The 23,012-nt window shown below is 22.7% G+C and overlaps 1 protein-coding gene across 2 annotated transcripts in view; it reads right to left on the minus strand.

The window, feature by feature from the left end:
- LOC114122389 (zwei Ig domain protein zig-8-like) overlaps positions 1-19,091 on the minus strand; it is a 242,296-nt gene extending 223,205 nt beyond the window's left edge. For both annotated transcript variants that reach the window (XM_050197538.1, XM_027985038.2), the window contains exons 1-2: positions 18,735-19,091; positions 466-555 (exon numbers count right to left, since the gene is read on the minus strand). In XM_050197538.1, the coding sequence (XP_050053495.1) occupies positions 466-538 (73 nt within the window). In that variant the 5' untranslated portion in view covers positions 539-555; positions 18,735-19,091. The remainder of the gene's footprint in view (positions 1-465; positions 556-18,734) is intronic.
- Positions 19,092-23,012: the final 3,921 nt, after the last annotated feature.

Below are 23,012 nucleotides of genomic sequence, written 5' to 3' on the forward strand. Positions count from 1 at the left end.
AGTCTTTAAATACATAAAACTCCAAAACTATAAGTCCTAATTTCGATTTTTATGTATCTAAATACTCTAAAAAATAATTTGCTTCAGAATATTATGAAATTAAAAATGTATGTGGTCATTTAAAAAAAAAATAAATAAAATAAATACATGACGATACATACATATTAAAAAGTATATTTAAAGAAAAAATATATTTTTTATTTTGACAAGAAATTATGTAAAAACGTTTATACATTTTGAAATAATGAGTGTTCTTCGATGAAAGAATCTTCATGTGTATTATATTATTTTTAGATATACATAATATCCTTAAATACGTTATTGATTTTAGATTGTTCACTGAAATATTGTATTGGTGAGCTTATTTATTAATTATTACATAGTAATAAAATACACATAGTTTTATGTTTGTTATTTACATATATACTACATCTAATAAAATGTATTTTTAAAAAGTTATCTTACCATTAGAAGAAGCATTGTCAATTAAACACAAAGTTAACATCAAAAACAAAGCGGCCGCATATAGAATATGCATGCTGATATTGGATACACCTAAAACAAATACAATTTTTTTTTAAATTTAATGTTTAAGAAATATTCATAATAATATTATATACCTAATTGTAAATTATTTAGTTTTCAGACATTTCAATGATAATTTAATAAAGTTAAATTATACAATTAGAGGTGGAAAACTGGGAATATGATATATTGTGTTAGACGTACACAAATTATAGATGTAATATAATGATATAAAGTTGGGTTATCGTATTATCATTGGTCTGGAAAACTCAGGTTTCAAATTTCATATAATTAAATACGGATTTAAAATGTTTTTGGAGTTAGAATTTTAAATTTGATAAATTTTAAGTTAAATTCTAAAATTATTATTTTTTTTTTTTTGTGTAATATGAAAAGATCTAACTAAAATAATGGAGTTTCATTACGAAAAACCCATCATCATAATTTTTGTATCTATATACTTTGAATAGCCAATTATTTTTTCTTTAAATGTGAATTTAAACTATACAATTTTATATTATTATATACATTTCAAGTCTATTATAAATTAATTTTTAATACCTAATAAAATATTCACAATAATATATTATAATATAAAAATTATATATTATTTTGATTTTTTGTATAGTACTTCATAAACAATGTATTTATATCTAATCGAACCAGGACCGGGGCAAGTTAACAACTAAATAATGTGAGACATTTCCTTAATAAATAACCAAACATGAATACATTATGACATTATTTTAAAACAATATAACATAAATAATAATAGTAGTAAACTATTCTTTGATAATAGGGAAGGAAACGGTGTGTTCTCGTAGTAAAATGCATCTTTACTAAAATATTATGTCCATAACAACTATATAAGACGTACACGCTTACACGTGTTTTGATTCAAATACCAGGAATACAAAAATGTTACGGGAAGCCGAATAAAGAACAGGAAACAAAACCATGTAATCATACTTTGAATTATGATTCAATGTTAGATTTGTCTTAAGCGTATTTCTTTTCTTTATGTTTTCACTATCTTTCTGTCTGTATAATTTTTATTTTTATTTATTTATTTATTTTTTTATCGTATTCAGAGTTTCGCATGAATTTATTAACGTCATTAGTGAGTGTTTCTAGTAAATAATTTAGTAACAAGTTTAAAGTTATATTATAGTAAGTTATCATCATGACTACTGAGATAGGTGCATACAAATATTGTCTGTTTTTTTTTTTTGACTTCTACCACGAATTAACTCAATTCAAGACTGTATGATGTTTGGTGTACAATAATTTAAGGTACGATAAGGCAATAAGGCAAAGCCTTCGCTACTATCGTCAGTGACATCGATATAGTCAACACTGCATAGTTTGTTTTTGCGCGTGAGTGTGTATGTGTATGTGTGTTGATTTTGCGTGTGTACCCTCTTCGTATTCTTCTGCTTCTCTTGAGCGTTCAAGAAGTTGAACAATAACTTTCAGGGCAGAAAGTTTTAAGCTTCCGAAAGCTTTCGCTGACTTTATCCGGCTATTATTTCAGCGCATACACAAAACGCTTATGCATTATACATTTGGACTTGGCCGCTGTCTCCGTTTTTCTCTCTGTATAAAATATTATTTTCTACACTTTTACCGTGTAGGTAATAGTAGCATATCGGACGTTTACGTGACCGCGGCACGTTAGAGAAAAAAACAGTCGGTAGTATTTTCACGATGAAGGTAGTGGAATAAACCTTAAAATATAGAGAAACAAAACGCTAAAACCACTGTTAACGTGGTTTATTGTACATAATATGTTAGTACCCGTTAAATCATACCTATTATTATAATATGATACCGCCCATAGACATGGCGTGACTTTTTTTTAATTTGTTCTTATTCGATCGTGCTTGAATTTGGTGTGCACTTGAATTATTTTTATAATGTGAAACTCCGAAGGAATAATAAAATATATAATCAGACGAACGAAAACCAGTGTAATAAAATAATAGAAGGTACGCATTATGAGGAATTCTTCGATAAAGAAAATAAAATACCTATGGTATCTTTCCGGTGTTCCTATGGAATATTACATTGTGAATTAATATGAAAAAGAGTTAGTGAACTTCAGTCTATGCTATAAAAAAGTTGTTTATTACTATTTAAATTTAAAAAGAATTGGAAACAAAAAATGTAATAAAGTAATAATAGTTTGATTATAATGATACAATGTAACACAATACAATTTTGTGTATTCGTTACTCAGCTTAAGATGTAATCTACAAGAATAAATGTATATAGAGATAGATACTTAATACTTTCATCATCGTATAATATACAAGTTCACTAAGAATCTTTTAAAAAGACCGAATATTATCACAGTAGTTTTTACGTTTTAGTATAAACTTTCGAAAAAAAAATATAACTAATCAAAAAGGAAAACTATCAAACCTAAAATTAAGTATATAGGATTTCAATTTGTCGAATTTGATGCATTTTTATGATGAACATAAAGTTGATACCCAGCTCTTTTAAAGAAAATTAATTGAATTACTTTACTTAAAATATTATCTATGGAAAAATTATTCTATCAAACATCGGTATATTTATTTATTTGAACTTAAATGCACTATCTCAAAATCATTTCATCGCAAAAACATCTCATCATAAATCTCCGAGGAACTGATTTAAACGCTGAAGTTTTTTCTTATATTATAAAATTTCTAGTTCCAATGACAGGTCGACAAGACACCAAATCGTTGTGTAGAGAAATCAGAATTCATTCTGATGTATAATATCAAAAGTTATCATATAGAATATTTATTATGGTGATATCATCACCTGCTATATCTATGCAAATTTCTCAGCAACGTTTCAAAGTTTCAACCAATATAAATTCAGAATATTATAAAATTAATATAAATATTTAATGATATTCTCATATATTTGAAATATATGAAACTAACATAACCTAACCTTATATAAAGTATTGAAAAAACATGAGTTGGTTGTGAAAAATTCTATTTTTAAATAATAATTTAGAAATATTACTAAATATACTTCGGAAAAAAAATTATGTATAACACAATCAATAACAAAATAAAAATCAGTGTCACTAAGAGTACTACTCAAAATGGCAACATATAATGGTTTTTATTAAATATTAACTATAAAATATACATATTGTACATTATAAATTAATTTTATAATGAATATTTTTGTTTTTCCTTATGTTTAAATAAATTTAATAGAGGCCAATGATAAATTAGTTTATTAACTGATAAAAACCAATCATAAATGACACTTACAATGTGTATGTTTATTTCTATAGCCTTTATTATAATTATTATTTATTTTGAATGCACCTTTTAATCCATCTTACTGAGCTGATATATATATATTACACTACGACATTATATATTCCATAATTATATATTTTTAAATATATATATATGTATATATACAATACATTGAGGTTACTCGCTATACTGAGCCAATTATCTTTTATACAAACATAACAAGTTAAGTAACTCTATTGAAAATCATGTCATGAAATTAATAATAAAAAGAAAAAAAAATTATGTTGTTTTCAAAATACGCTACAGAATAATACAAAATAATATTAATTTATAAAAGTTAGAATTTATTTGTATTTCAAATTACACAAGTATTAAAATTAAAAGACCAAATTAAAGGTTATTATTTAGTTAAAAGAAAAATGTATAAAAATGCTAAAGATAATAATATCATTTTAAATAAAATATAATATAATTTATAATGATGTAAAAACAATTTTATAATTTATATTTAAAATTATCAATCACAAAACAAAATATATTAATTCAATGTTTGATTTGATTTAAATATGATTTCCTAAGAAAAATATGTTATTATTATTTTAATTAGTCACCAATAAAGACATCGTTTACGATTTTACAATTAAGAATTATTTATATAGTTGAATGTAAACAATAAAATTTAATAAGTGATTAAAATCACTACCTAGGAGCCATTTAAAAAAATAAAATAAAATCCTAACCTAACCAACAAAGCTTTTTTTTATAAATGTATCTCTAATATTTTACTTTGTCATTGGATAATTCGTTTAATTTATCCTCGTGACTGGAATAGCTAAATTAGTTAGACGAATTCATTACTCAAAATTAAGTCTATTCGCAGTGCTGAATAAACTAATAACTAATCAAATTCAAAATCAACGTACACCACTCAATTATTAGTATAATATGTGTCCTTCAATAATATGTAGTATGAGTCATATTTTAACATTTAATTATCTATATTTTATTTACATTGTGACTGTACTGAGAATATACAAAATTAAAATATAAAAAGTCAGTAAAAAAACTTAAATACTGTTTTTTGGTGGTATAAGTAATTATATAGTAATATTGATCACTATCAAATAATGCGTTAAATAAATCCACATAAATTAGGAAAATAAAAAAAAATATATTTACTGATAAAAATTTAAAAAATATAAATAATCATGGTGAATACATTTTTTGAGAGAGAGTGTAAATAAATGAGTTGTAGTTCTTCTATGTTTAAATGTGTTTATTTCATAATGTTGTTATCGATATTCAACATGCAATATTTGAATGTGTAAAATTAATTCATCATAAATTTGAAGGTACCTAAGAGACAATCAATATGAACTAGAAGTAAAATGAAAAAAATATATATCAATGACAGATGAAATGACCATTTTCTAAAATAGCAAACTTTGTAACCAATCAAAAAATAAATGAAACGAAACAATGAATAAAAAATGAGAAAAAATTAATGTTGAATGTAATTATATTATGTGATTTATATTTCCTATATCTGCATAAACAAAATTTATATTATTTATAACAATTATAATTACAATTTTATTGATAATATAATTTAATGCAATCGTGTGTTAGCGTTAATGAACAAGTTTTCGATATGAAATAAGAACAAATTAAAAATAAAATAAAATTATAATTACAATTTTAAAGTTTAATAATATATTGTTGAAAAACTTTTAAACACAACTTTCTAATTTATATTTGCTGATAACCAATAGCTCCATGTGCCGAAAATTATAGTTAAAATTATCTTGAATCTTTTTTTCCTATAACTCACCCCATATATTTTCAATCTTTTAACACCTATCAATAACAACTAGTTAAGTCATTTCAATGTTTAGAATTTTCCACTGTTTTAACCTAGTGAGTAATATTACCACTAGAATACTATTATTATTGTTAAGACACTTACACTATCATCATAAAACTGAATATTCATATTTTCTAATCAGTCTGGTATTATTACAGTCGGCCTTTATTTTTCGATCAATAGCACAATACGATCTAATATTAATCCAGCAACATATTCAAATACACTGCATTGCAAACACATCATGCTACAAGAATGGACCGAGAAAATTCAATGGCGATCTGTTTGCCAGTTGCTGAATTACTATACTCTTATTCCCAGTTTACCGTTTACCGACCATTATCAATAATGGCAAATTGCCTCCAAAGTTACATACATAATTAATGTTTTAACTCTCCCTTTTATCAACAATAATAGCACAGAACAAAAGAATTTTTGAATTATGGTATGAAGAAATATCGATGAATAAATTACGATAAAGTTTATTGCTCAGTAAAATTAAAATATTAAACTACATAAAAGAAACAGTAAAAAACAAGATTCATGCTTTTTTAGAACACGAATCCAATTAGATCCCAAAATTTACGAGTGTTATAATTGTATATAGTCATAATATGAATCAATAGTTCTGAAGTGTCTTAAAATATAATTATGAAAAGAAAATGTTTTTTTTTTATTTGACTAAAACATATCAAGACATAATAATAATTATCTGGCAATTACAATTTTCATTTTTGATTTGACAGAATGTTTTAGTCGCAGAATATAATATAAATTATAAAACCATCTTATAGTTGTTTTACAACACTATTTCGATTTACAGCGCATACATGTTTGTCTAAGAGAGTACTGATTTTCGCTCTTCCGATAAACACAATAAAATGTCCACTATCTTTGTTTACTCTAAGCTAGAAGTACCACAAATATTTACACCATACAAATTTCTAAAACATATTGCATAATATATTGGGTTCAAAACAAAACTATATAATCCAAAGTGTAAAATTCTTTAATACAAAATAAATACGCCACCAGTAAATAAATCATAATTATTCCAATTGCATTAAAATTGCTATGAATTGTAATGTTTCAAAGAATTTTTTTTAAATTTTACATATTGTTATAACATACTATTTAGAATATTTTTTCATTTTATTTTAATAAAATGGTATTATAAAAATATATGTAGGTATTATACAGTGAATTGATAAATTCAACAAAAATATTATATTATTTACTACAACTTTTTTTTAAGAGAATTTTTTTAATTTTTTTTTTTTTAATTTACGCAATTTTACTATTTTTATGATTTAAAACTTAAAAAATATTACAGGAATACAAAATATGGTTTTTAATAAGTAACAATTAAATGGAAATAAGTTGAGTATACTCGTATAATAAAAATAAACTGTTGAAAATAACCATTTATAAATAAATATGTGTATTATATTTGATAATTTATGATAAATTTTATATAATATTTATATTTATTTAGGCACCTATTATTAATATACAATATTAATTATTTTTAGTTATTATTAAGTTTTATTTTAAATATTCATTGATTTACTTTATACAATGTTGCCAATATAATATAGTTTTAGAGAGTAATATAAAGTTTATAGTTTTTTTTTAGTTTTCTCTTTTAACTTAAAAATATAAAATGAAACAATGTCGACTGAAATAATAATATTCTGGTCAATAAAAAATACAAAAAAACAGTTTAAGATGTCCTCTTTTGTTAGGTTTGTTAATTTAGATAAATAGAAAGAAAATATTACCAATCATAAATATAACAATTAATAACTTATAGTTAACAGAAAAGTTTTGTTAATGTACTATATCAAAAATGAATGCATATTATATAGTTAGGTACCAATATAATAATTTTTAATACAGCTTTTGTTAAATTAATAATTTCTTAAATTGGAATTTTTAATACCAAATCGAACAAAAGAGCTGAACCAACCACCATTTCCATTTGTTCTCTGTAGGTATTTTTCACGAGAACGTTAAAATATTGACTTGTGATTATATTATTATCTAGCTCTACTTAAATTACATTCTAGCTCAGACGAACATGATGATGATTTGGGAATTTCATTTTGACGACATGAAAAACGTTCGTAAATGGTTGTATGGTATGACAATGGAATTAATTAGAAGCATCCTAAATTACAGGGTAACGATGGAATGTCTTACAACATCAGCCACAGTAAGTTTGGATAATTATTGAATGAAAAAAAATGTAATATATACTATTATATTAAGTAGGTATTATGTCAACAATTTTTTCGAAAAAAAAAAGTTATATTTTACAAATCATTACTAATAGCAAAATGTGTTTAAGGAAATATCAATATATTATTTATTAGTTTAAAAGTCTTGGGTGATTTTCTTCGATTGAAAAAAAAAATAATATTTTATCTTAAATTATAAAGACAAGGATAAATATAGAAGAAGAATTATTTACTTTCGTTAGTTATCTAAAATTAATCACAAATATATATGAATCTTAACACACTATAAAATATAATAATATCATTTTCCTTAAAAATGTATAAACCCATTAATTAAATAATGATAAATAATTACGTATTATAATAATATTTTTCTATAAAACGACGATTTTCTAATAAAATAAACATATTATCAAAAGTTATGATTTATAGAGAAATAAGTTAAGAAAGCGTATTGATATACTTTTTTTAAAAATAAAATCGTTTTTTTTTTTAATAAATAGTGTTACTTCTAAATTCTTTCTTAAAAATTCATCACTTACAAAAATAACCATGATAGAGTTATTTGAAAATAATTATGTAAACGAAAAATTTCCTGTATTTGTATAATATTACATAAATCTATTCATAATTTGGTTTTATCTTGATACATCAATATTACCGTAGAATATGTTGTTTATAAAAATATGTCAAATTACTTATAATAAATACAACTCCTGTTATACATCATCCCATTATGCTATTAAAGAATAAGTATAAAATTTCACATCACTATAAATTGTATACTACTGCCTCAACTTCATTAAAAGTAGCCTTAATTGATTAATTACAATATTTACTGTAGTGTTAGTAGTATTTGTATGTTATATTTAAAAAACGTTATACAATTTTACAAAATATGTATTATGCATTAATAATAAAAAAAAAAGAATTTAATATTATCAAAAATAAAATAATTTTTGTATTCTACGAGAATGTGTGTGATAAAACTATTCTATTTGCATATTATTATCATTTATATTTATATACAATTTAGATATCGATTATTGTTATGACTATTATTATTATTATTATTATTATTATTAGTATTATTATTATCATGCACGATGGCGTTCAAATGGCCAAAATGGTTCCATTGTTCTGCAGGGCCAGCCATTGTGTCAGATATGTATTTTGGTGGTAGGTAATAATGACCGCATGCCGACAAATTTGAATACCCATTGTCTTAAACGTTGCCGGCAAAACGTGTAACACTGTTTGAGCAACTCGGAAGATCATAACCAATCTAATCATCGTTATAGGTTTTTTTATTTTAATTATTTTGGCGAAATTATTGTAATAATAATAATATCTAGAAAAAAAAAGCAATATTTAATATTAAAACTTAAATTAAAACATAGACGACCTGTAGTAAGACTGATATATTATATTTATCTTCTAAAAAGTGTTTTAATAATAATTAAATATGTACAGATCATATAACTATTAATTTCAAGTTTTATGATTATTTTGTTATTTAGTAATGCGAGTAGATACATTTTTTATGTCAATTATTTCAATATTTTATGATATTTAAAATGTCCGTTAAGATATCTCTCAAAATTCAAAATTTAAATTATTCTTAAAACTTCGAACAGAAATATGCATTTTAAAGTGAAAAATATCTAAACATAGATTTATTATGACTATAATATTGTTGATAAATACAAAAGTATATGGTATAAAAGTGTAAACAAACAAACTATTATTTAGTGTACAATCAATATAATAATATAATTTATATATACATAAACTAATACATTGTATTGTAAAAGCTTTGGTTGTAGTTAAGTTATTAATCCATAATATTAGGTAACTAACAATTCTTATAGGTAAGTTATTCTTATAGTGGTGTTAAAATGTTACGAAAAGCAAATAAAAATGTGATTTGAATAAATTTGTAGTTATAAATACGTAACTAATTCGAGAAAAAAATGAAAAAAGTAGCGGTACGTAGAAAAGTTGTGACATTAAAGTTTACCGTGGAAAACTTTACGGATGATTCTGAAAGCGGTCGTAAATTTCTCGTGATTCGATATAGATTACACAAGCATTCAGTGGCTGATAAAAATGAACATAAATTCGTATGTGAATAAGGTTTGAACTGAGAGGGTAGACAACAAATTTCGTCAGCAATTTGATAAAGTGCTTGAAAAGTATCAGGCGACGACGATGCATCGTGCCCTCAGCAGACGCCTCCCTTTTCTTCTCCTTATTACTTTTTCCTTCCAAGTTTTTGTTGTTGTTTTTTTTCCTCTTTCTCTTTCATTCCTCTCGCTCTTTTTATACATTTTTATTATTTATACACACGCGTCTTGGGTTTCTCACGCAGTTCCATCATTTTGATACATCGAAACACTTATTCACCCTTTTCCCGAGGACGACACCGGCATAAATAAGCCTTTAGGTGTGCGAGCCGAGCATGTAATCGCGTAAAACATCAACATCGAGCTGCCTGAAAGCGATGTTCTTGGTTTTCGCTAGACTTGATAAAATGATTATGCATAAGGGAGTCGTGAAACGTAATTTGTATGTTTCCTATTTTTCTCACCCTATGTTCTCTTCCTCAGACAGAAACTACTATGGTTTTACTTAAACTGATCCACTATGCGCAAGCGCGCAGACACGTACACACTTAATATGTACACGTAGGTATCATGAAAACCATGCATTTCACATTTTCACATTTAATCTACACGATTTCTGTACACCATATTATCATACAATATAGGTGCCATATTCGTTTTTTGTATTTTTATGCATTCATATTTATGACGGATTAAATATGAATATTATTATTTTTTTTTATATATATATCAAATAAATTTAAAAAAATAAAATAAAATAAAAAACATTTAATCATGAGAAATTCTTTTTAAATCTTATAATTGAGTCTCAAATAAAATTATTAAAGTTTAAACTCTTTATAGTTATATATTTTTATAGTTCATTATACTGAAATATTTAACACTCCATAACATTTATTTTGCATAATAATTGAGTATTAAATTATCCTATAAGTTATTTCCCACTTAACGGTCAAGGTATTCATTAAATTAAAAAATTTATTTTTTTAAATATATTTATATATTTTTTCCATTTTTATATGTATTTTACTACTACTTTGTACTTATACTACATTTATGAATTAATTTTAAATTGTTGAGTGTATATTAAATTAATTATAAACTAGGTATACTTAGATATATTAATTGTATAGATATAACAATTAAAAATTAAAATTAACAAAACATATAATATACAATCAATAAAAAATAAAATAATTACCAGCCATACTTATAAGTGTTAGATAAAATAATGGTTTTTAAGTGATTTGACTAATTTTATATATTTATCGTTTTCATTAATTATTAAATAATATAAAATTAATTTCAGTATTTAATATCGATTTGTTGATTGTAAGTGTTTTTTATAGGTTTTTATAAAAGTGTTAGAGTTTAATTTATTGTTATGCCTTAAAGTTAATAATAAATCGATAACATGAAATTGTATTTTTATGTAAATATTCGACAATTTATATTTTAACTTGAGTCATTTATATATTAATCAAAGATAATTTATTTTTACTTCTATTTTTCATTGCGGTCATCTATAAATAATTACAAAAATATATTTAGCTCAAAATAAAATGTGTACACCTATAACGCACATCTCAAAAAACTGTCAATAACAAATATTTATTTATTTTTTTAATTTGAAATATTTACATACAATAACGTAAAGAACACTTTACTATAGGTTCCAACCTTACAAGTTCCAGTTAATTTTCTTCTCACATTTTATGTTTATAAGACCTCACTCAACACCTTTGCGTCGTATATCCATCAACCGCATTATTCATCATTATACTCGTCAACCCTATACATACTTTCTTCTCAAATCACCTGCCAGTAGAAATTTCAATTCATACTAGACAGTACGTCTCTTGGGTGTTTAATAAAACATTCTTTTCAACCACTGGTCTTTTGCACATAATCTCGCTATCCAATTGATTAATTGAATACAGACGTACATTTTAATCAATGCATCTGATAACTTATATCAAACAATTGTGTACTATCATGGAAATTTAAAACCCCAACAGCATTGATAATACATAATATCATACTTATATATGCAAATAATTTAATGAAGACTGAACATTATAAAAATTAAATACTTCCAATTTATTCTTAATTTTTCTCTCCATATTAATTATAGTTAGGTAGGGTTTTATTGATTATTTTAAAATAAACATCTTGTTATTTTATTATTATTAAATGATTTTCGGTCAACAATGTGCAAAATTTGCTTTTATGTTATTTATATTAATAATAATAATAATAAAAAATAACCTTAAAAATAAAAAAATGTCTATATCTCCTTAAATAAAATTTAAAATTATATCAAATTACTTCTTTTACAGTAGACAACAAATAAATGGCACTACATAAGAGGGTAATATTGATGAGAATATCTTTTGACATTTATGAAACATTTAAATGCACCTTATTAGAAAAAATATAAAATTATAGTATGGTCATATTCAATATTTTCGATGGAAATTTTACAGATTACATTTTTCATTACTAAATAAGATTTTTATAATCATAGATAAAAAACTTAATACGGTAAAAAAATTATTAAAAACTACTTAAAATATAATGTATATGATAAGGTTTTATTTTAATTGACTTGTGAATTATTCAGTTTGTTTTGAAAAAAAATCTTTCTTTATAGTTTATTTCAAATATGAGTAATAAGTTTCATTGTTATGAAGTTATATTTATTGTTTTTAAGACAAGTTTGATACGACATTATCGTGGATTTAAATTTACATATTAATATAAATGAATAATATTTTTGATTCTTTAAATAAATCATTCAAATTGAAATAAACTTTTAAAACAACAATATAATAATATATAAAAACAAATACAAACATATATATTACATACATAAAAATATATATATATATATACTATATAGAATATGCATATTCTCTTACGATTATATACGTACTATTATGAAATTTATGGTTATAGATGTATTATTAATTTAATTCTTGGAATTTTTAATTATACTAAAACACCAGTAGCGTGTATTTATATGTTCTTAGCACGTTTTAGCAGTAAGATTTCAAAATTTTAACTGGGAATACCCTCCTTTCACTTATTTTTTACCATGGAACATAAAATAACAGTGATTTTCAAAAACCATAATTTATGTTCACAGCTCTTTTCAGCAGGAAGATTGTAAAAGTCTAAGCCGGTATACACCACTCAGAATCATCTATTTTTCCGTGTAACATAAAATCATAATAATTCCAAAATTGCATCCTTTGACAAATCTTTTTTTCAAAAATTATTTTTAAATAATTGTTTCAAGTTAAAAAAGAACACAGTTTGATTTAATAATAAAAAAAAAAAAAAAATATTAATATTTGTTGTTTTATTTAATAGTTGAAACTACTAGTAATTCTAAATTATTCATATAAGTTTTTACTTATATAGTAAAAAGTATATATTTATATTAATAATCAATAAACGGTTTCGTCCGTAAGAAATTACGATGCTTCAATTTTTAATCGAACATTTACTGATGAAGCTGTTTTGAATTATTATTAGACTAGTACTATCTCCCTGCGAAGAGACCTTTGAATATACATTATGGTTTTTAATAATCACTGTTGTTTCGTGTTACATGGGAAAATAATAAGTGTAAATGGGATATTCTCACTTAAAATTTTGAAATCACCCTACTAAAAAAAACATACAAATATAGACTGAAAATATTTATATGATTTTTAATACAAAATAATGTACAGTGTTTTGTGATAATATTTTTTTTCAAATGTACCTAAACAACTCTTTCATCTATAAATTGTTAAGAAAATTATATTTAAACGACTTGAAGTGTATAAATAAAAACTAAAACATGCCTTTTTTGAATTATTAAATAAATTATTTTAAATTATTAAATTATTTTTTTAATAAATAAAGTTAGATTTATATGCATAAGAATTATCAGGATTTAAAAATTATAGCAATAAATATTGCTATAACATAACCTATTTATTATTTTTAAATATTGACTTATATAAGGTAAATATTACATTCTTTTTTAAATTTATATTAAGGTTAGATTGTTATCTTTAGTATATTAAATTTAAAAACACAGAAACTATTCATTCGTATTCTGATTCAGATGCAAGATCATTTTCGAACAAACCTACTAGTTAATAATTTATAGAAAAAGGGTAGTTTCTCAAATCCAAAAAAAAAAACTACAGTACAATTGCTTTTTTCTATATTATGTATCAAATTTACTTCGTTATTGAGTATAGGTTACTGTAATATTTATATGTTTAATTCGAATTCATTTATAAACCAATAAATATAAAAAAATTATTCTAAATGGGGACGGTCTGTAAACCTCTGTTTTTGAATATTTTATGGTATATTTATTTTTCTATTATTAACATGGTTGGTTGAACTGTATTTTATCATAACCAAAATGAATATTAAACAATATATATCATTACTATTATATTATTTCATATACTTTTAAGTAATACAAACAATAAATATTATATTATTATTTTATTTTTAATCAGATACAATATTTAAGTTCGTGTTCACTGTAAATTTGTAACCATTTTTTGATGATACACACCCTCTTGGTTCCTTTAAGTTAGGACAATCGACGCTTCATTGTATTTAATATATTATTAGCTAATATTACTATTTTCTCAATTCTGATACACCATAGGTAAGTTAGAATAAATTTATAAAATAAATAGCTTAAAATTAATTTGAATTGTTGGAAACTTTATTGTCTATAATAATTTAATAATTGTGATAGCAAGAATTCGCATTTTTATAAATAATATTCTTCTAGATATCAAATAAAATCAATATTTTTTCGTATAAATTCTAATTCAATTTTATAAAATTTAAACTTAAATTGTCAATAATAATAATAAAAAAAAAAAATGTTCATCACAATTATAATTGTACTTGATTATACATGATTATATATGTTGGTTTATATCATTATAAATATTATAGTTGTGAAAAAAATGTATTACATTCTCAAACATTAGGTTTCGATGTACATTGAAAAATAAAAACATCAAAGAAATTCCAATTTTTTTAATTTCTTATAAGTAGCTTAAAATTTGTCTAATTATGTCGAAAATTCAATTATATAATAAATATAAAAAAAAATAAAAATAATTTATGTTTAAGTTGAATGTTTAAAAATATCACGAGATTTTTTCATTATCTAATCGATATATGAAAAAAAATGACATGCATATGTTATTTTATTTTTATTATTTATTCTAACATATATTTGGAAAAATGGTATTTAAGTATACTTTAAATTCCAAAATCCGCATAGATATTATGTTAAGTAGTATATACCAATTCTATGTTTTTAGTATAAGAGTTTGAGTTCACGGTGTTTTATCGTAAACATAATTAAAGTCCAAACATATATAAACGATGGAAGTTCCATTTTAGGTATCAAATTGTTTATAACAAAACAATTATAGTAATTTTTTAAAATAATAATTTTATATTAATTGAAAAATCTGATATATGATGCAAAAGAAATAATTGCTAATTCTTACTCAATGTTTTAACAAATTAGATTTTCAGCAAACTAATGAGGGTATAGATTTATTGGAAGGGTAATTTTTATTTTACAAATTGTGTTTAGGAAGCACTCAAAAACCTGTACTTATAAACTGTTTAATCATCAGTAATTTATGAATTTAACACAGATTCTAGTTGTTCCTTAACGCACAGTTATAATTTTTAAATTGTTTACTGTTTAAACATAGTATTATTTAATAAAAATAAAATATTTTTTTTTTATTAGATATTGAAAAAAATGTATAATATTATTATTTAAAATATAAGCATTTTTTTGTTTAGTTTTATAAAAAAAAAGAATATTTCAAAATTTAACAAAAGGATAAGCATTTTAAAGTTTATAAGATAATATTTATTTAAATTATGATACAATTTAAATTAAAATGTAATTGACTATATTTTATACTTGAGTGAGCACTTTTACAATATTACAAAATAAAAATAAAATTGGAATTTATAGTTGAAATTTCAATTTACTTAAAAGAAATCTTAGCTGTAATTGTTTTAACAGAGGTCTGATTAAAAACAATATTCAATTACATTAGTTTATCATAAAATTAAAATTCTAAATATTAAATAATAACTGCCTGAGTAACCTATTCCAAGGTAAATAAAGGTAGATCACAAAAACCATATTTTTTAACTAACCATTATTTTGAAATCAATATTAGTTATTATGTAATTAAATTGTTAAGCTTATTATTAAAAATATGTTTTTATTAAAGGGAATGAAAAAATTGAATTTAGTTACAATATCAAACTGAAATAATATGTAATTATATCTTTATACAATAATCAATTATGAAAAAATAATTAATGAACACCTTTTTTTTATAGAGTGTACACAACTTGTCTGATACCAAAGAATATAAATTATTTCTACACATATACTTATGATTTTAAAACTTATATTAAATAGTTATTGTTAAATAATAAAATAATAATAATAATATTATTATATGTTCTTGGTTTATAATAAATTATTTTAAGAGTTATTAACTATATTCACAAAAAAAATATTATCTTATGTATATGTATGTAACACACAAATCAGTTAAAATGAATAACATTTTAAATAATAAAAAATGTTCTCTTTTGATATAGTATTAAGTTCTAATTCTAAGAGCCAAATGATAAATTAATTATCGGTTGTATGATTATATTTATATTTCTTCTTAAATATTTAACTCTTCATTTCTTTATTTTTTTACAAAACATGGTTATTGGAAACAGAATTCTACATAATTTTAAAGTAATTCCTATCCATTTTTCTCAAATCTAATACAATTTATACTTAAGTTTGAAAATGTTCTATTTCATAGTTTATCTTACATATTATAGAAAAAAACTTACAATAAGTTTTGTAAAATGAAGAAATTTAAGCAAGGGTACCTATATAACCTTACTGTTTTCTGCTCAGTAACATTTTTGAATGGCATAATATAGTTTATAATATTTTTGTTTCAAATTATACAAAAACAAATAAACACTATTAATATATTTCTTCACTTAAGTGAGCAATGTATAAAGAGTATGTAAAAACGCAGTATGCTCGACTAAATGCAAGATGGGAAAATGTTTCTTTATAATGAAAACTATTTTTAAACCTATATTTATTTTATATCAATGCTCGACAACTCATGTGAGTAGAGGCAGGCAGTTCTTAGAAATCTTCAGAGAGATGTTTCATCACCTCAATTCTATGACATCAACAAATGAAAAAAAGACTAATTCTATAATGATTTTATGTATTTTTTTTTTAATTCAAAAGATAAATAATTCATGATAATTAGATATCTACAACACTTACTTGATAGGGACTTTAAAGCTTTAGAAAAAATAAGATGTCTTAACATAATGTGTACTAATAATACACAGATATTTATATAACAATAAGTAAAAATATTTGTGTAGTAAAGTAATATTAAATATATAGTAATAGGAGTAAGGGCATAATATGATGACATTTATAAAATACAATATTTTGAATAATTTGCAGTAATTTTGAAGATGATAAGAAAGGCACTAAGGTTTTTCACTCACTATGCTAAAAACGTATGTTATATTTTACGTTAAATGTAACAACTAACTTAGTTTAAACCTAATTATATTATCTTTTTTAAACTAAAAATTATTTTTAAATATTAATAAGAAAATACAATAAGAAAATCATATAATAGTATAAAAGTAGGTATACACAAAAGAAAAAAGAAAATACAGAAAAAATAATTCATATAAAAACAATATTAGCAGGAAAAAAACAGAAATATATCCTTTGATATAATATTATGAACAACCGAAAGAAGTTATAAACTATTTAGGTCATTTTTTTATGGGATTATGACAAAAATATATGTTTAAACATTTAATTTACTTATTTGGTAGTGTTAATGTTAAGAAATTTAAAATAATGTGTTTGAGTTAATATTATTTTTTATTAAAATGTGTTTACAATTGTTTTTTTGATCGCAATTAAAATCTAGAAAACGGTGTATTGAACCCTATGACAAACTACAATTATTATTTATAATATATTGTATTGTATTATATAACTATATATAAAGTTTACGATTTATTTCTGTGCTTTAATATATTAAAAACTCATGAGATTCATATTAGAAAAAAAATATATGAAGTGACTATAGGTTATTAACTGAATAGTTATTACATACTAATAAATTCATATAAAAGTGTACATACATTCTATAGTATGTATTGAGGTGGAATTTACTTTAAAAATTAAAAATAACTAAATAACTGGTTAGAAAATTTAATTTTAACATTTTAATTTTTTGATTCTATCTTGAACTTTGATATTATTTAATAAGTTGTAAAGTAAAAACTAACCAAAACTTTTGTTTCATGCATTCAAAATTAAAAAAAAATCAAAATTTTATATTTTATTGTACACTTAAGAATGGTTGAATTAATTCGTAAAATAAGTTTAAGTATCCACTGAACATAGCATAATATCAACACCCCAACAATTTTGGGTATAGTTACGCATTTACGTGAAAACAATGTATCAATATAAAGACATTCTTACATCACTTATATACTCAGCGTAATATTTATGACTTAATTGCTACATTTTATATAAAATTAATTTTAAGATTTTTATTATTGCACTTACTTTTAACACGTATATGTAACTGTATTAATCCTCTAGTAGCACTATGTGGGATTTTTCGTACATCGTGTACACTTTTAAGAGTATTTAGTATATATTATAAGACATATGATATATATATATATATATAAATTATATAAATATTATATTATTTAATATATATTATATGTTAATTTAATTTTTTTATAATACTATATTATATGACTATAATAATCTCCGAAAAAAACAAATCGATTTAAATCGCTAATTATTTGATTTCAGTAAGAAATATTATTATTTGCTTAAATTTAGTGTCGAACGAAAGTACAAACAAACGGTAATGTTTAAAATTCGCGCAGCACACGAGGCGTACGGATAATATCCCGGATGCGCACTGACGTCGCTTTTGCTAACGTCCGCGATAAATGCCGCCAAAAGCCGGCCGGGCGCTCGTCGTACATTGTCGGTACGGTTCGGTATCACACCAAAGTCCTTACAATTACATATATGCATAGCGAAATTAAAGTAACTTACTTAGCTTGCTTCATGTTAATATAAATACCTTATATGTTATTTCTTTAGTAATTTCAAATGGAGAAATCCAAATAGCTTAAAATGTATTTTTATTCAGTGTAAAGCTATATTATTATTGATAAAATCAGCTTAATTATTCAATCTAATACATATTTAACATTAAAATGTATCCTATTTCGGTGGTAAGTTTGTATGATGTCTCAATTATCGCTCCTGAATCAATAGCTATGCAAAGTTGTGTTGTGACACAATAGTTTTATTCAGCAACTTAAACCTTGAAATTATATTGTATCAAATAACGCGAATTTGGTTTTCAGTATTAAACTGAAGTCAATATTGTGTAAGTTTTATTAATAAAAATATAAACCGCTGAATATTATAGTTTATTTTGTATGCATATATTCAACTTACCATATTTAATTACCGATGTTTACATGAAATAAACAATCTGTATCATTTGATACAATAATTAGTATATATGCTAAAACTACAATTCAATACGTTAACACGGTTGTGATGAGCTACCCATTGATGATACATTATAAAGAGTTACAAGTTTATTAATTTTTTAAATAAAATAAAGTTTAATGTTAAAGTAAACCTCGATACTATTTATATTTAATCATCAATGAAAATTAGAATATAAATAAACATTATTAGTTAAATTACTTGAATAATTAATAATACATATTACAGCTAAGAGTGTATTTAATATTTATGTTTATATAATATATTTAGAATGTAAATAAATAAATATAAATAAATACAATTTGATAGCAAAAAAAAAAATATTTTTATAATTGTTTATTATAAATAAATAATTTACAATTAAAAGAAAAAAAAGAATTACAACATTAAACAAAATGATGATAATTAGAAAATAAAATAGAGACCTAGATAATCCATGTCAATTCTGTAACCTGCAAGTGATAGTGAAATGAATTTAAGGGGTTTTAGACCCGGTACTTAAGTGCATACTTGGGTTTTATGTTTATCATTATGGACGACAAATAAACGTTACACTAATCGTAACAATAACCTGCGTGCGCTAATTTTAGTTGAGAAAAAATGTAATATGTATATCTTAATTAACTTTTCTATTATCTAAATTTAAGGGCACAATATTATAATTAATAGATTTGGTTAGTTGGTATCGAAAAACATAAGCTGTTTAATATTATCGTAACTTAATATTTTATAAAAATAAAGTTGTTGTTTAATAAGTTAATTAATTAATTCAAACAAACAATAATATATTATATTATTATCTTTATTTTGATTATTTCTATTAAAATATTATATATTTAAATATGTCTGTTTACATAAAATAATAATAATAATTGATACAAATGTATGTATAAGTAATTACTTCATTTGATATTTTATATAGTTAAATATATTAGTACACTGTACCTGGTACCTAAATATTACACTATTTACTATGATTCTGGACAAAGAGTTCTACATACAATTATGAACGATTGTTTATTATTATTATTATTATTTGACGAATACTAATATATTTTATAATTTATTCAAACATCTAAATTAATAAAAACATCCATTGCGTATTAATAAACATAAACTAATTTAATTTATTTATTATATCTAAATTAAATTTAACATATCAATGGACATATATTAATATAATACATTGAACCACAATATTTAAGTTAAGCTTTCGATAATTATAAAATTAACATTTAATGGTCCAACATTATGGATATAAAATTTTCTTAAATTAAATCTGGAGTACAAACTAGCTAACCTACTCTTAGAATTTAATTTGTTTAAAAATACCAATGGATATAAATTGTAGTAATCCTATATCCACTAACGTATTTCTTAATTGTATATTTATAACGAAATCTTTTAAAATTATATCTGATAATATAATATATAATATATTATTATCAAATAACTTTTAATAGTATTTGCAAATGTCATAAAACATACTCATAATCTTCGGGTTAGTCGTATTGTAAGTTCAGTGTCAAATATAATTTATTATTTCTCAAAACATTGAGTTCATACGTATTCAAAAAAAACGTCTTATTTTTGCAAACATTTTTAATTTTAATTTCCTTTAAGTTTTAACTAATATCTCCCTTGATGATTAGCAATATGAATAATTGTATATTATATTATTAAGTTATGTGTTATGAGATACCGGAAAATTGAATTACGACAGGATGTAGCTATATTGCCTATACATGACGCCGTGTTACCATAATATTACCTATTGAAAGTAATGAAAAATAAATAAAACGACAAAATCACTTTCTCGTGTAATAGGTCATAGATTATTGTTGTAAAGTGTTCATCGTCACTGAGTAGGTCACTGTAATTGATAGGTTAAATAGTAGCAAAGCAATTTTAAGCGGGATGGTCAACTTATAATTCTAAGGATATTTCATCAAACACATTTTATATTGTTTAATAATGTATTGTTCTAAAATTACCACGCTAAGTACAACTAATATTTTCTAAAAACAAATACAATTTTTTTTTTAAATGAAAATAATTACTAAAATATAATTTCATATAGTGTTACTAGTTTATTATATTATTTTATAATACACACTGTATCACAATGATCTGACACATTTAAATGTAAGTTTAATGTAAAATTGTCTTCACGATACACACTACTTTTATTATACTTTATATTGTTAGTGTAAAATAAAATTTTTTTTTAAGTCAATAATGATGTGCCATAAAACGATGTGAATATATGCATGTCATAAATAGCTTAAAATTAATTTAAATATTTCAAGAAAGACCTTGAAATTACTATTATTGGACAATCATAAAAATAATAAAATCCATTCATCAAATATATAAAACATATAATATGTGTTCAACTATTTTAATTTGGCGTTATTATAATGTATAGAACTTTCAATAGTAAATTTCTTATATAATTTTATCTATTTTACAGAAACACTAAAAAACGATTAATGTGCATAGTACATCCAATAACACAGTATTATAAATAAAGTTATCACTAGTATCAGCTATTGTATCTGATCACAATTGTAGCAATAATATAAGCATGAGAGAGTTAAAAATTTTAAGGGAAATAATTTGGTATTGGAGAACGGTTTATTATATGATTGATAATATTAATATTATTTTATATTATTTAAACGTCTTATATGATATATATTATGCAGAGATGAACACATGAGAAACAAATGTCTATAGATCCACAAGAATTTATTAAACATAAATTATTTTGTAATGGACGGAAATATAGTAAAATTATTAAATTATAATTTGATTTTAATATCAGTTGCGTTAGTAAAAATATGTCGATAATACAACGAATTTGGACAAACTACAAACACCACTGTTGAAATATCTTTGTCTTCAGAATACAATTTAAACTACAAGCTTGATACATTTTCAAAAAACTAGCAGTCGGTAACAGAAGTAATATTCATGGTGAACTTATGATCATTTGGTGCAATATTGAAGTGAGCTGTTTTAACGTTTTGAATTCAATTTTCTGTGACCTTGAAAATAAGTCGACTTCCGTAGAAAGTAATATACACTTTATAATATATTGGTATACATTACTTTTACATCAAAAACATGTATGAAATATACGCCACGTATTGTTCGTTTATTTAGGTAACACGGAAAAGTCGATTAGCAAACATGGCGCACTCAAGACGTGGATTGAAACCCTAGAAAGTAATATACCAACAACGTATATACATATTTTTTATGATGTATACAAAAATATTAATTTTTCTTAACATG

This window comes from Aphis gossypii, chromosome 1 (assembly GCF_020184175.1).
Source record: "Aphis gossypii isolate Hap1 chromosome 1, ASM2018417v2, whole genome shotgun sequence".
Lineage (NCBI taxonomy): Eukaryota > Metazoa > Arthropoda > Insecta > Hemiptera > Aphididae > Aphis > Aphis gossypii.